The sequence below is a fragment of the Colletotrichum fructicola genome (genome assembly GCF_000319635.2).
Source record: "Colletotrichum fructicola Nara gc5 chromosome Unknown KSG_Nara_v1_contig01, whole genome shotgun sequence".
Lineage (NCBI taxonomy): Eukaryota > Fungi > Ascomycota > Sordariomycetes > Glomerellales > Glomerellaceae > Colletotrichum > Colletotrichum fructicola.
Window position 1 is genome coordinate 4,108,238 of NW_027094051.1, and position 13,825 is coordinate 4,122,062.

General features: G+C 53.8%; 4 protein-coding genes across 4 annotated transcripts; 2 read left to right on the forward strand and 2 right to left on the reverse strand.

The window, feature by feature from the left end:
• Nucleotides 1-402: 402 nt before the first annotated feature.
• On the reverse strand, nt 403-1,245 carry CGGC5_v001165 (uncharacterized protein; the record flags this gene model as incomplete). The annotated part of the gene is made up of 1 exon (XM_032030040.1): nt 403-1,245. One exon carries the CDS (start codon nt 1,243-1,245, stop codon nt 403-405), a length of 843 nt encoding a protein of 280 aa, XP_031890511.1.
• A 3,657-nt stretch (nt 1,246-4,902) lies between these two features.
• On the reverse strand, nt 4,903-6,053 carry CGGC5_v001166 (uncharacterized protein; the record flags this gene model as incomplete). Its single annotated transcript, XM_032030042.1, has 2 exons — nt 4,903-5,681; nt 5,732-6,053. The coding sequence occupies 2 exons, from the start codon at nt 6,051-6,053 to the stop codon at nt 4,903-4,905; spliced, it is 1,101 nt and encodes a 366-aa protein (XP_031890371.1).
• Nucleotides 6,054-8,310: 2,257 nt separating this feature from the next.
• CGGC5_v001167 (uncharacterized protein) lies at nt 8,311-10,290 on the forward strand (the record flags this gene model as incomplete). The annotated part of the gene is made up of 2 exons (XM_032030045.1): nt 8,311-8,317; nt 8,537-10,290. 2 exons carry the CDS (start codon nt 8,311-8,313, stop codon nt 10,288-10,290), a joined length of 1,761 nt encoding a protein of 586 aa, XP_031890368.1.
• A 725-nt stretch (nt 10,291-11,015) lies between these two features.
• On the forward strand, nt 11,016-13,819 carry Lama2-0 (Laminin subunit alpha-2; the record flags this gene model as incomplete). The annotated part of the gene is made up of 2 exons (XM_032030047.2): nt 11,016-12,630; nt 12,693-13,819. The coding sequence occupies 2 exons, from the start codon at nt 11,016-11,018 to the stop codon at nt 13,817-13,819; spliced, it is 2,742 nt and encodes a 913-aa protein (XP_031890510.2).
• Nucleotides 13,820-13,825: the final 6 nt, after the last annotated feature.

A 13,825-nucleotide genomic window follows, 5' to 3' on the forward strand; every position in this document is an offset into this window, starting at 1 on the left:
GAGACCGCACAGGTTGCGCCGCACGTACAGCCGTTTGCCTGCGCAAGCGTCGCATATGCGTGTTTGGACGGCGATGCATGTTTAAGACGAGATTCAGGCTGTAAAGTGCGTCAGAGGTACGATGTAAAGGTCACAATCAGTGAGTATTGTTTGTACGGTGATGTATTTGCTCTTTCAAGCTTCTGCCCTAGTAGACGTTGGATACGTCGCGCAAACAAAGAAACAACTCTAGAGCTAGTCGTAGCCCGAGATCAAACACGCGCGCCCGTTGCAAAAATGCCAGCCACATGCGGGGCTACCCAAGATTCTGGTTCTCTAGTCTGCCAGATGCGATATGGTACAGTTGACCCAATAAGATGCTCAGACAAATGAAATCAAGAAACGAATGGACGGCGATGAGACTCATCGCCAGGTGCCGTGGAGCTTGGTTCGTCGGCTACTCCTGCGGCCCTTGAGGCCGACCTCGCCCTGGACCATCAGGCTCTTCCACCTCCGCGATAGACAGTTGCGGTCCTTTCCTAGACTGCGCGCGCAGTCCTGCCACTCTGACTTGCTGAGCTTGAGCTTCTCGAGCACGAGCTCCACGAGTATCCTGTCGTCCTCTGCGCTCCACGGCTCGCCGTCGGCCTCAACCTCGACGTTTGATCCTTCTGATGTGGGCTCTTCGCCGTTGAGGAGGTGTAGTGTGTGAAAGTCGGAGCGCTCGAGGCCGAGGGGCACGACCTCTGGCGCAATGCGCGCGCGCTTGGGCGTTGACGGCGCGGACGGGAGCTGTTCTTGTTGCGACGAGATCTCGAGATCGCTGTCGACGTCGGAGTCGGTCATGAAGGCGTCCTCGCGGCCCAGGTCGTCATCGGACGAGCGGCGGCGCTTGTTCACCCCGCGGGGTGGCGCGCGCTTGGCGATGCGCTTGCGCGGGAGGTGCTCGCTGTTGATGCCATCGGCCGCGGGCTTCGCGCGAGAGCGCAGGCGAAGCTTCAGAGGCGGCGGCGCATGGGCGAGGGGAGGAGTCGGGAGCTGGTGGTGCGATGGCGGCGATGGCTGCTGCGTCACGGTGTGGTTCTGGTGGTGCTGAGGAGTGGAGAGGAGGGCCTGGAGGGAGCGGCAGGTGTCGAAGATGTTGCCAAAAGGGCCCTGGTGAGAGAGCGACGGAGGGCTGGCGGGAGGCGAGGCGAACATTGCGGCTTGAAGGCGGGTGAGGGGCGGCTGCGACGTGTCGCAGGAGAGGGCGGATGGCATGAGCATCTTGGCGGTGGTATGCGCGCTTGGTTGCGATTCTCTGGTTTGTGGGCGTTGGAGGTCGGTGAGGGTTTGCGACAGGGCTGGTTGGCTCTGGTGCGCGACTTTGCGACGGAGGAAGGGCGAGCGAGGAATGGAATGCGCCGGGAGGTCGCGATGATATCAAGGGCGGGAGTATTGGATCGAGGGCTTGTAGAAGATGGTGAGGGTGTTGGAGGTATTTGTTTGCTAGCGGTTCAAAGGGATTCTTGGGAATGCGGGCGAGCAGTAGTAGCTGTGTGTGTGTGTGTGTGTGTCGGTGTGAGAGTTTCGGGAGGGAGGCGGTGGGTGAAGAAGGGAAGGTTGGCTGGGACGGACCTAGATAGCGGCAGAGTGGCAGGTGGCAGATGGGACGGCGGAGGATTATGGGGGGGGGACTAATATGGATGGGAAAATGGTGTGTGCGGTGGGCGGTGGACACTGGACTGGGCATCTTTGGGTGCTGGACGGTGGGCCACCTGACAGGGTCCGTCCACTGGCTGGCGCAAACTGCATCCTGCACCTCGGGTGGGTTCACAGTGCCCAGAATTCCGGGAAACGCAGCGGGGACGCGACCACTTCCACTGTCTGGAGCCCGCGGTACGTATCCTTTTGCCAGGGGAGGGTCCGAGCTTTGCACCGACCCTTCCGCCAGTTCTTTCTGGCTGTTTGCTCTCGTCTGCAAAGGAGTACATGGGATCGGTACCTGACGAGGAGTGGATGATCATGGGAGTCTCCGAAACAGCCCGCAGTATCCATATCGATAGACGATAGCAAGAGGGGGTATGCCCCAGGTACACCAGACGGTGGGATGGCTGGCAGCACCGCGCGAACAGGTACGCAGCGTCGACCTCTTCCACACTGTCTCGATGGTGTCTCAATCCCCTTCTCGAGCCTGGGACGGCGTGTTTGCTTCTTCGCCTTCTCGTCCTCATCGCCCTCACCACCGTCCTGCAGTAGTCCCCTTCTCGTCGGGCCTGCATCCTGTCCTCCGTCTGCAAGGGTCGTCTCGCCATTGCTAGAGACCAATACCACCCCTTCGTTCGTCTGCCCACGGCCGTGCCCTCTCGCAGCGTCTCCCTGCTTCTTCCACCTCTCTTTCTCTGTCTCTCCTCCCGTTCATGCAAGGCGGCTCTCTTGAACGGGCCTCATCTTTCTTGTCTCTCCTTCATCTCGCGCGCCCTTTTCCAATCACACCTTTGAACTATCGCCTATAATCCCATCTCCCTCAACTCCGGCCGAAAAGAGCTGCAAGTCATGTAAGACAGACGGACATAATCTTCACCCTGTATCTCCCTAGCTTTCCTGCTCTATCGCTATCGTGGTGCAGACGCCTCGAAGCAGACGCAGTCTATTCATCCTCTGCGCAGACTTTGGTGCTAGAGGTACGGCTCGATCCTCCCTCCTGTCACCTCCTACACAGGACACACAGACGACACCATCAGACGGCCTCGTTGAGTCAGGTTGCCACACTCAGCAACCATTATTTCTGACAATACACCTTTCAGTCGGGCCTGTAAATTGCTTATTGTCCATCAGTCTCCTCCCAGTCTCACCGTGCCAAAAGGTTCGCTTTGCAGACGTTGAAAGAGCACGAGACAAACAAGAGCGTCTCATTCATGCGGCCAACCCTCCTCGAAAGCCAGGCCACGAAGGGAAAACGTGCTCCTCATGCGGTGCCACCACCACCACATCCATTTAGACTTCACAGTGCTCCCCTTCAGAAGCCCCGTCTCCACACCCAAGACGCTTCAAACTGCACAAAGGGATCTGGCCGAACGGCATCAGGCCAGCTGCCTGCCCTTGATTGCCTGCTTTATTGGTTCCTGATGGGCGACCCAGGTGGTCGGCTTAGCGAATCCTTTGGCCGTCTAGAGATTTTCCGATCAACCGCCGACGGCATCATAGCCCTCCCTCCCCCTTCTTGGGTGTATTGAAACGCTATTGCATTCCCTTTGAAGCTTGTTTCCTGTGTGCCTGGCTGTGTAATGTCACCCATGACCTCGACCCTCCCTCCCGAATGACGATGACGCATGACTCGAGGTGCTCCTGACCCTCAAGTCGGTTGACTGCTCCCGAAACGTCCGCCCAAGGTGTTCTAATCTAAGTGCTCTCATGACACATCCCGGGCGACCGTCAAGGTGGTCTGCAGAACAGCGGTGGCACTCAAAGTGACAAAGCCGATATCGTATCAGAACAATGGGTGCTCCGCAGTGCAGACAGGCCTGCGAAGAGGGGCTGCTTAATGGCTTGCATCAGAAACGTGGGTATTCGATCGCTCAGCCCCGCGCCATGAGGGCAACGGGGCTTGTGGAGAGGGTTTGGGCTTCGAGCACTCTTTTCGAATTTCAGAAATAGGATCTCTTTGTCTGATGGACATCGCTATTCAGAAACGCCGCGGGTTCAGGTCGACGGCGGCAGAAAGCGAATCGCGAAAATCACCACTTGAGCGGCAAAACTCGCAACAGGACGACATCAAGGGCATCAGGGTTTAAAGCGTCACCCGCGATTGCCGCCAGGTCGCCTCGGAAACACGAGAGACGACGTGCGAACAAGTCATCGAAGCAGGTGGGTGGTCGTCAAAACCACCAAAGTTGCGATGCGGTCGTCGCGACGCGGCTCTGTCGCGCGAAGCAGGCGCGTTCTAGCGCGTTCGGTCGCGACTTTTTTAGATTGCGTGCAGCTCCCATTGCCCAATCAGGAGCGACCGTGCACGAACACCCCGTCCCATTGGCTTGTCAAATCTCAGACCGTTTGACCCGACACAGTGCGCCGGTGCCGCTGGTGGGGCTCTTCCCTGCTCGCTTGATACGTACCCGTCGTCTTATCCAACGTCACCTCGCGCGCCCAACCTGGGAAAACTCTCGACCTGAACATCCACTTCCGCACACGTCTGTGAGTCCACGTCAGGGCTTGTCGAATGCTGGCTGCCACGAAGTCGAGGGGCCACAACGGTGGGCAAGGGCATGGCATGGCATGGCGAACCCCCCGGGGCTTGGTCGATTCTTCTTCTCTCTCCACGTCTCTGCGCTTCTCCTGGCTCTTCTCCCGGTTTTTCGATTAACATGATGTCGCTTCATCCACCCGAGTCGTCATAGCAACCAGGTACCACGCTCGCTTAGGTTTGATGAAGTGGCCGGGGGAGCCGTGTAAGTCGACCGACGACGTGCCATGGACATCAGGTGGCTTCGATAGCTGGTGTTTAAACTTCGTCATCGGCGACTTGGCCATTTGTGAGGAAATGAAGCGAATGTTCTCTTCTCTGCGATTCCTGTGTTGCGACCCTTTCGCCAAAATCAAGAATTCACCAGTTCACATGGCGAATAACTTCTTTCTAGCTCGGCCCATGAAGCACGCTTATGCAATTGAGTCTTCAGGTCTGGATTAACGCAGTGCTTGGGTCCAGTCCCTAATGTGCTTTCGGCAGAAATATCGACCATAAATGTCCAGGCCCCAGTTGTTTGACGAGGTTAGCAGCACAACTCTGAGGCTGGGAAACTAACCCCTGTCTCCAGATCAGTCATGCTTCGAAGCACAGACGCAGGGCATTGCCGAGGCCTTTGGAGCCTCCGTATCTTCTACATCACAAATAAGAGAGCACAGAAGATCAAGATGGCGCAGCGCGGCAGTATGGGAACCATCAACCTACGGAGCGTGAGCCAAGCCATTTACGCCCATACGCTTCTTGGGCTCCCTCTGCTCCCCCATCCACTCGCTATCGACCTGCATCGGCCAGCCCATATCATCATCACCGCAGTTGCTCGTTTCATGCAGCTGCTGCCTTTTCTTGCCGTTTGTGTTGACAGGTTCAGCGATCGAGGGTTCCATGTTTGACTCGCACAGGTCATCCAGCTCCATCACCGTCGCGTCCACTTCCAGCTGGCCATAGTAGTCTCTGAAGTGGTCGCCCAGCGAGTGGAAAATACCACCATCGATCTTGGTGCGGTACGCTCTTAGACAACCCCAGGCCTCAGCGTATGCGTGGAAGAGCGCTTTGTCGTTCGGGCTGGAATGTCCATTCCTTGTCAATCTGTAGACAACCAGGTACAGCTTATTGTTGTTGCGCACGTTCCGGCCTATGGCGAGCCTCGGGTCGACGTAGAGGTTGGCGTCCTTCAAGGCATCCTTTGCAAAGAACTGCGGGATGTTGCCGTTAAGGAAGAAAACCTCGAATGGCTTCTCGCCAAAAGTTAGGAGGTCCCTGCTGAGTCCCTGAGCGTCCCAGATGTCTGCTCTGGACTCCTCGTCTGCAGCAATATCTGCGGCAGTGTCTGGATCTGCATCATGGGCGAAGAATCCAGCCTCTTGTCGACTTGGCGCATCCTCGGGGTGGAAAGCTTCTAGGTACGTCTGGTAGCGCAGGTCGAGCAGGAAGAGATAGTTTATCGGGGTCCTCCAGCCCATGGCCGCCCAGTTTCCGCCAGCTATCAGCATGATTAGAGGGCGGAACAGTCAACGTCCGGGCTGCACTTACTCTCTCGAACCCATATTATCTTGAGTGTTATATACACGAGGTAGGGGGTGCCGGTCTTGTATATCTTGGCGCCGTGGAGGAGATCGAACGTGTGTTGCAGGCAGCTATCAAATTTAGCCTTGAAAATCGAGGCGTCCTTCAGATTAGGCCTCTTCAGGGTCAAGTCGTTGAAAATTGACCTCAGAACAGGCAAGGCCTTGATTTCGCTGAGGTCAATATGCTCCCATGAGTAAGTTCGCGGATCCGTATCTGCCGCATGCGGGTGAGGAGGCACAGGCGCGAATTGTTCCCGTTTGGCCTTGCGTTCCTCCAACTCCGCCATCTCGGCGTAAGTTCTTCTTAAGCCCGGCTCATACAAGCGCTGGTTGTGAAGATGAAGTTTGCATTTTGAGAAATTTCGCAAGAGTCGTCTACCAGGCAGCACCAGTCCCTCGACCCATAAAAGATCGACGACCCACAGATGCGGTTCAGATCGAAGCCACAGCCAATCAAACGAATTCAATCATGGAGCTCGCAGCGACACGTCAACCGCAGGTCCAGCGCGGACTTCAAAAGAGAATAGGAGAGTCAAAGACTTTTTTTTTTTTTTTTTTAAGAGGAGATTGCATATCTTGCCTGTTTTTATGTGCCTACAGGTCCTGCATGCTGGAACAAATTCGGAGTCATGTTTAAGGAGATAATGATGACTGCAGAGACGCCAACGATATTAGAGACAACAGCAGCAGCATCCGACAGGATTTCATTTTTTTCACTAGGGTGATTAGAGCAATCTATGGGTTCTTTTCTCGGGCGGCCCTGGATTTTAAAGCTTTTTCCGAGTCTCGGTATTATAACTGTCAATCTCTCCTCTAGGCTGTCCGCTTCCTTAAGATCATTCGGTGTTCCTAGATCCGCCAAGCTCTCGCTTTCGGTATCGACAGGGGCCTGTAGCTCTTCATCCTGGCCTACTGGTATTTTCTCTCTGTTCTTTTTGCAAAGCGCAATGGAGAGGCTAAAGCCTCCAGCTGGCGCTTGTTCTCATTCTTCTCAGGAGCTTCGTGGACCTCTGCTGCGATCTCTCCCTCAAGCTCAAGACCTACTCGGACTAGCTCAGTCACAAGTGTGCCGTAGTGGTTCTTAAAGTGATCCCCCAATGAAGGAGCAAGTTCCACGGAGAGCGAGGTGCGAAAGGTCCGCAGACCGACCCAAGCCTGAAAGTATGCTTTAGACAGACCCTCGACGTTCAAGCTGTACTGCTCGTTTCTTCTTGGCCTGTACACAACAAGGTAAAGCTTCTCGTTGCGCATGGATCGAGTAATACAGAGCCTCGGATCGATACATCGGTTGACGTCTCTGGAGGCATTTTCTCCATAGAGCTCCCTGACTTCACCACCGAAGTGAACCTCGAATGGCCTCTCTCCATTTCTCAGCAAGCCTCTGTCGATTCCCCCAGTTTTCCAAAAATTCTCTCCTATCCTTATCGTCTGCGGTAATGTCCGCATCGATGAACGTCGTGATCTGCTGATACTGCTGCCGAGGGCGCTGCTGGTAAGGTTTATATCGATGCGGCAGGGTCTGGGCTGGTGCTGTGGGGAGCTGTCGAGACTGTGAAGCCACAATGTTGTTAGATCATGGTAAACGGATACTGGAACGCAAATACTCACAGCTGGGTTCGGGAGAGCCGGTCAGGTCGTAGCCTGTCCTGGCCACTCGGTGGATGTCTGGAGGACCTTGCGCGCGCGTAGGCGCAGGCGCAGGCGTGGAAACTGGCTTTGGCCGCGGTGGTGCAGCACCGGGGTGAGAGACCTCCAACCATTCCTGGTAGCGCATGTCTCGGCGTTCCCTTCTAGTCAATCTTCTTCTCCTTGGTCTTAGGCTTCTCAGTGCTCGCCTCAACCTCGGGCTGCGGGACAATCTCGGCCGCTGGGGGTTGGGTTGGTGGGTGTGGCGGCCTGCTTCTCCTTCTCCTTTTGTTTCTCCCACTCTGCCCTCTCCGTGGGATTCTGTGTTTCACCAGACGCAGAACAATTCAACTGCGTGGTTGAAAAAAGATGACTGTGGAAGAGATGGAGGACTTTGAGAAACTCGAGAGGTGGGATCTGCTAAGGCAGGCCGTGTAAGTCCTTTGACCCGTAAAATCTCACCTGGGACATGGCCAGAGCCAATCAAGACGCTTCGTTCATGAGCTCTCGACGACATCCCTTAAAAACAAACGCACAGGTCTAAGGGGGCTGGTTCATATTGCTGACGAAAGAATAAGTATAAATAGCTTGATTTCCCTAAAAGCTGAGAGATAGAAGGATGCCAATCGATGGACGTCTTTTGCAAGGGACGTTTGAGCAGCAAGTACCTAGTACTGACTGAAGTGGTGTATATTTGCACCTTCTTGATCAAACCGGCTCAGTGAAAAGTTTTTCCAGAGCTTTTGTTTAGAGATAGATATCAGCTATCTGTTAGAGGGTCATGAATTGCGCGGTCAAAGCCGTCTATACGTATAGGATAAGTGCTAAAAATTGGCATTGCCTTGCCTAACCTACAAACCATTGTATTGAATTAGAGCTTTGTATTTTCCATAAGCATTGATTTTTAGCTGTCCGAGAATGGAGGGTTTTTGGCGGTTGTAAGCATTTTCTTTCCACTTACTGACCAACCTGCCTAATCTAACCGATTTCACATTTGAATTGTACCCTCCCCATACACACGCACACACACACGCCTCGCCCACGGCCACAAGTACCCGCGTCGCCCGCGTAAGTGACGAGAATTCACCCTTGCCACAGTGAACTAAAGTGAAACAGTCATTCCAGTGATGGCGATGCCTTCCAGAATTGGCGTCTCGAGCCGAAGAACACCAGGGCGGCAAGAAGAAGGCCCGAATCGAAGAAGTCGCCTACAGCGACGATAGTGATTACAGGCAATCCAGCGACGACAGCGACGTCGATACTGACAGCGACCTGGAGAGCTTGATAGATCTGGGTATATCCAATGGCGAAAGTGCTAAGAACAGCGCTACGGCCACGAGAAAGACTCCAGCAACAAAGGGCAGGACAGCCCAGGAGGACCTAGAGGATACTGAAAAGGATGACGACATGGAGTTGGGCAGGGAGGAGACTTCGAAAGGCAAGAGTGCTAAGACGAGCGCTATGGCCAAGAAGACCTCGTCAAAGAAGAGAAAGGGCAAGACAGCTCAGGATGAAGAACGTGTTTGTGAGGGAAAGTCGCCGGCCTGGGTCAACTTCGAGACGATGTTTTTCGGCATCGTCAACGGGCAGGAGATCTTGCGTGCCTTCAATCAGAGGTTCCCGCGCCTCAAGGCCGAGGAGCTCGACGACCTGCTGCCAGACACTATACCCGACGAGGCGTACGATGAGGACTGGACGGCCGAAGACGAGGCCAGCCTCAATGAAACGTGGCAGAAGGACCCCCTGCGCAAAAGTCTCATCGACTACAAGGACTCGACACTTCCAAAGCTACTTAGAGCCAGCCTAAGGATTTTCCACATCTCACCCTTTGAGATCATCTCGGCCAAGTATTTCCTCGGATACGAAGGCAAATCCGCTGACAAGTCTCAGAAGTGGACAACAACCTTCTCGCAGTATATGTACGAGCTGATTATTCATCCCCTCTGGGACTTCGACCTCAATATGTTCAGAACTGCTATGCAGTATGCCGTCATATTGCGCAATCGAGACGTCCGTACCTGGAAATTTGTCGCACCAGACAACGACCCTTTCTTTCAAACATTCAAGCAGGTCATTGCAGACTTCAAGGGCCAGGATAGGCCCATTGCAGAGCATCACGCAGAGGTTCGCGAACGCCTGAAGAGCCGGGCGCTCAAGATTCCGCCATACTCTGAGTTCCTGCGGCGCCTCGAGAGTGTGGCCGTAGTGCGCAAAGACATTGGTACCGATATCACCGACGAACACGGGCCGGTACTGGCCTACCGCGTCAACAACAACGATCTGAAGTATATCAAGGAGGCGTTGGATAGCCTGGCCAATATCGGCATGCCCTACTTCCTCTCCACGGAAGTCTATTCACGCTACATCCTCGGCAGCCGGCAAGACGTCGGAAAGGGGGCGCACAAGGGAGAGGAGAACAAGGACGAACCGCCCGTCGGCGGGTCCAACTTGAAGGAATACATCGGACGGGCTCTGCTGGCGCTCCGCAGAGGCGAGACTAAGGAAGCGAAGCGGAGGAAGCGGCTGAGGCAAGAGAGCCAGGACGAGATTGTCCAGGACGAGATCATGCAGGCCGAATCAAGCGCGTTGGCAGAGACACAAGCTCAGCTCAATGCCGAGAAAGAGTCAACGAATAAGCTACGGATCAGGCTGAAGGCAAGAGACACCAAGATTGCCCGACTCGAGAAGGAGTTGGAGGACCTCCGAAACAAGGCTCCGCAGGGGGCCCCGCAGAGCAGAGTCGATAGCTCCGATATTTCGAGCAGTGACACTGACTCTGATGTGGAGTCTGTTTCTGGGAGGAAGATGGGGCAACCTCTAATACCAGAGGTGAAGAGAGAGCCATCTATCAAATCAGAATCGGAGGACACCGATACAGTTTTTGGGAGCTTGGCATAATCTTAATCAATGGCCTTGCGAAGGCCGAGAACGTCCAAACTTCCAAGACCGGAAGTAACTATAGATAGAGGCACGGGAACCGAATTGGAGGCGAATCGGAGGCGAATCGGAGGGAAGGATGGTCAGTTCCAAGACCGGAACTTTGAAAAGGTAGCTTGAGAGTATAAGAGCAGCACAGCTCGAGGGGTTCAGCATATACATATAGCTCTGATCGAAAACAAACTCTTTTCTACCATTTGTTGTCATTGACATGCTTAACGCAGACCGATCTCTATTACTCTGTTGATTATCTCCACTGAGCCCTGAGATTAAAAAGTGTCGGTTAGTGGTGACATTGATGTTAAAAGGGCAGACATGGGTTTCAGTAGAGTGACATGAGTTAATTGCTTAGACGGGCGTCTCTTTCAGTAGGAGGTCTTCCTGGCTGTGGCGTTAAATGCAAGAGTAAGGTAGGCAGTCGCGGTTGCCTTGCTATACATACAGTCCCATACATATCCGAAAAGGCAAGTGCTCTCACAGTCCCACTGCCAGCACAACTTCCCTCCCAGGTCAACTTCTTCATGAATATCAAGGAGACCACCCAAGAGTTGACAGCCAGATTGGAAGGAAAGCGCAGCGAAGCTGAGTATCTCAACAAGGTAAGACGGGATCTACAAAAGCGCACTCCAGGCTTGGAGGCCATTGAATTGACATTTCCAACCGATAGAATGGAATGGGACGCAGAGATGGGCAGGCAGGAGCAGGAAATCACCGATAGCGGTGCCCTCCGCAACGAGCCGGAACGCATTCTTGACATCGACCCTGCGCCCAGTGCTCCCGATCCGAAGAGAAATCAACCTGCCGGCCAAGAGGTCGATAATGAACTGATGGCTCTCCTTCCAAATTCCCTCAAGGACAAGAACGAAGCTACGACACAAACAGCCACGGCGAAGGAAAATCTGAAAACCGGCAAGAAGGTGCTGGAGTCACTGGAAACAATTCTTGCGACGCAGGAGAATCTGAACAAGGAGCTTGAGGAAAAGACTTTGAAACTAGAGAAGTCCCTCGTCGAAAAGGACGCCGCGATTAAAGCGCTCGAGGAAGCCAAAGACAAAGCTGAAACTCACAGGAATAGTTACAGAAAGCAACTCATGACCTTGAGGGCAAGCGACATCATGTACAAGGAGCACGTTGTCAAGGTTGAGAGAGATTGCGACCGACACAAGGAAGAAGCAACACAGCTTCGCAGCGAACTCGAAAAGGCGAAACAGAAGTACGATAAGGACATGCAAGAGTCAGAGGACAAGCGCGAGAAGGCAGTCTCATCAGCCACCAAGGCGCACGAGGCCTCCAAGCTATTACACGAGAAGGAATTGGAACAGATGCAACAACGCATCGACGAGGCTACGACAGCCCGCGACTCTGAGAAACTGGCGATGGAAAAGCGCATCGAAGAGTATGAGAACAAGGTTGAGAAGTTACAGCAAAAAAGCAAAGAGACTGCAGACGCGCATACAAGCACAACGAAAGATTTACAGAAGCGTCTTGATGATGCTGCTGCCACACACAAGACTGAGATGGAGGAGATGCAACAACGCATCGACGAGGCCACGAACACGCACGAGACCGAGAAACAGGCGACGGAAAAACGCATCGACGAGTCCAACAACGAGATTAAGCGTCTGAGGCAAGGTATCAACGCGACCGCGGCAACACACGAAAGCACGACGAAAGATCTACAGAAGCGTATTGATGATGCTGCTGCCACACACAAGACTGAGGTGGAAGAGATGCAACAACGCATCAAGGATGACGAGGTCAAGCATAAGGGAAAAATGGATGAGATGGAGCAACGTCTGACCACGTCCAAAGCCTCTTACGATGCTCAGCTGGACGATATTGAAAAAAGCGCCGAAAACTCTGAGACGTCGCACAAGGAGAAGGTGAATACGATGCATCAACTCATCGAGGATGCCAAAACAGCCCATCGTGAAGAGCTGGGCGAGAAGCAACAAAGTATGGATGCAGCCAAAGCCGCCCATGACGCCGAGACGGACAAGTTGCGGATAAGGATCGAAGACACCAAGGCCATGTACAAGAACAGGGTGGGGGTGGCTCAAAAGCAACTGAACGACTCCAAGGCTACACACGAGGACAAGGTGAAGGAGATGCAGAGGCAGATCGACGAGTGCAACACCGCACGCGATAAAGATGCGGAGGAGCATGGGAAGGAAATGAAAAGCATGCGAGATGCTATAGAGGAGATGAGAAACACGCATTGGGCCGCCATAGAGACTGAAAAGTCATCGCACGGCAGGGAGAAGCAGTCGTTGGAAACGACTCACTACAAAGAAAAGGGAGGTTAGAGACAGCGCTCAAGAACATCAAGTTGGAGATGGAAACGCTCAAGAAAGAGCACGCAGCAGCCACCCATAATGCCAAAGAAGAGCGTCATCGGCTCGAACAGAAGGCTACCGGATTGGAAGATCTAGTACTGATACTGAGTGACTCAAAACTCGAGGTAGAGAGGCACTTAGAGGAGAAGAGACGCGACGCAGCGCTGAGAAGTTCGCACCTCGAGCGTCTCCAGAAGGACTTGGCAGATGTGGAGTTGCAGAGGGTTGATGTTGGAAATCAGCTCGTCAGCATAGAGGCCGAAGTGCAAGTGCTGAAGGAGAGTCTCAGCACAGAGATGACCGAGACAGCAAAAGCTGAAGAGAGTCTCCGGCTCGCCAATGAGTTCCATACCGATGCAATTTTCCAATGGGCTAGACTTTTATTTGGTCCAAGGGAGTTCTATAGCGAACAAACGCTGATATCAGCCATTGGCCAAGGCACTCAGGCCGCAGGCCACGATCACAAGCCTTGGCTTATCAGCGAGTCTTGGACAGCAGATCAACAATACTCGGAGTTTCCTGGTCACGAGTTAGGGGCGGTCGTTTCGATGCTCGTTCAGGACCTGCAAGACAAAGTGCTTGGGATCAACGTGTTTCACGGTCTGATGCGGAGACTGACCAGACTGGTCTCACGGGCTCCACGAGTCAACACAGCGTTGATACAGTGGATTATCGACCACAGCAATTGGAGTCTTTCGACAGTCCGTCCAAATGAGCTTAATATCCCTGCGCGAGCTGCCATCTGGGCGCTGGCGGACGTTCTGAGACGGAGATGGCCCAGCACTGGACACATCGAAGACTCGCACGAGGTCATGCAAAAGTGCTGGGATCTCATCGCTCAGCATGACCCCAAGGCAGTCGACGCCGAGGGACTCAACGCCCAAGGGAAAGTTCCAATGGTGTTGGAGCTCCTGCAAGACAACAATGGGAGTGTTATTCACATCGTCAAGAAGCCCGAATGGGCGTGGGCTGTCATCATGGACATGCAGAGACATACCTGCGCATTCGTCAAAGAGAACTGCTTGCGAGAAGTGGCTATGGGTAATGGTATATGGGATAAGGAGGTCAAGGCGGGGAACATGGTTATCCACTTAGACATGAGTAAGCCAGAGTGCGTAGACTTTTATATGGAATACTGGGTATTTGAGGACTAAATAAAA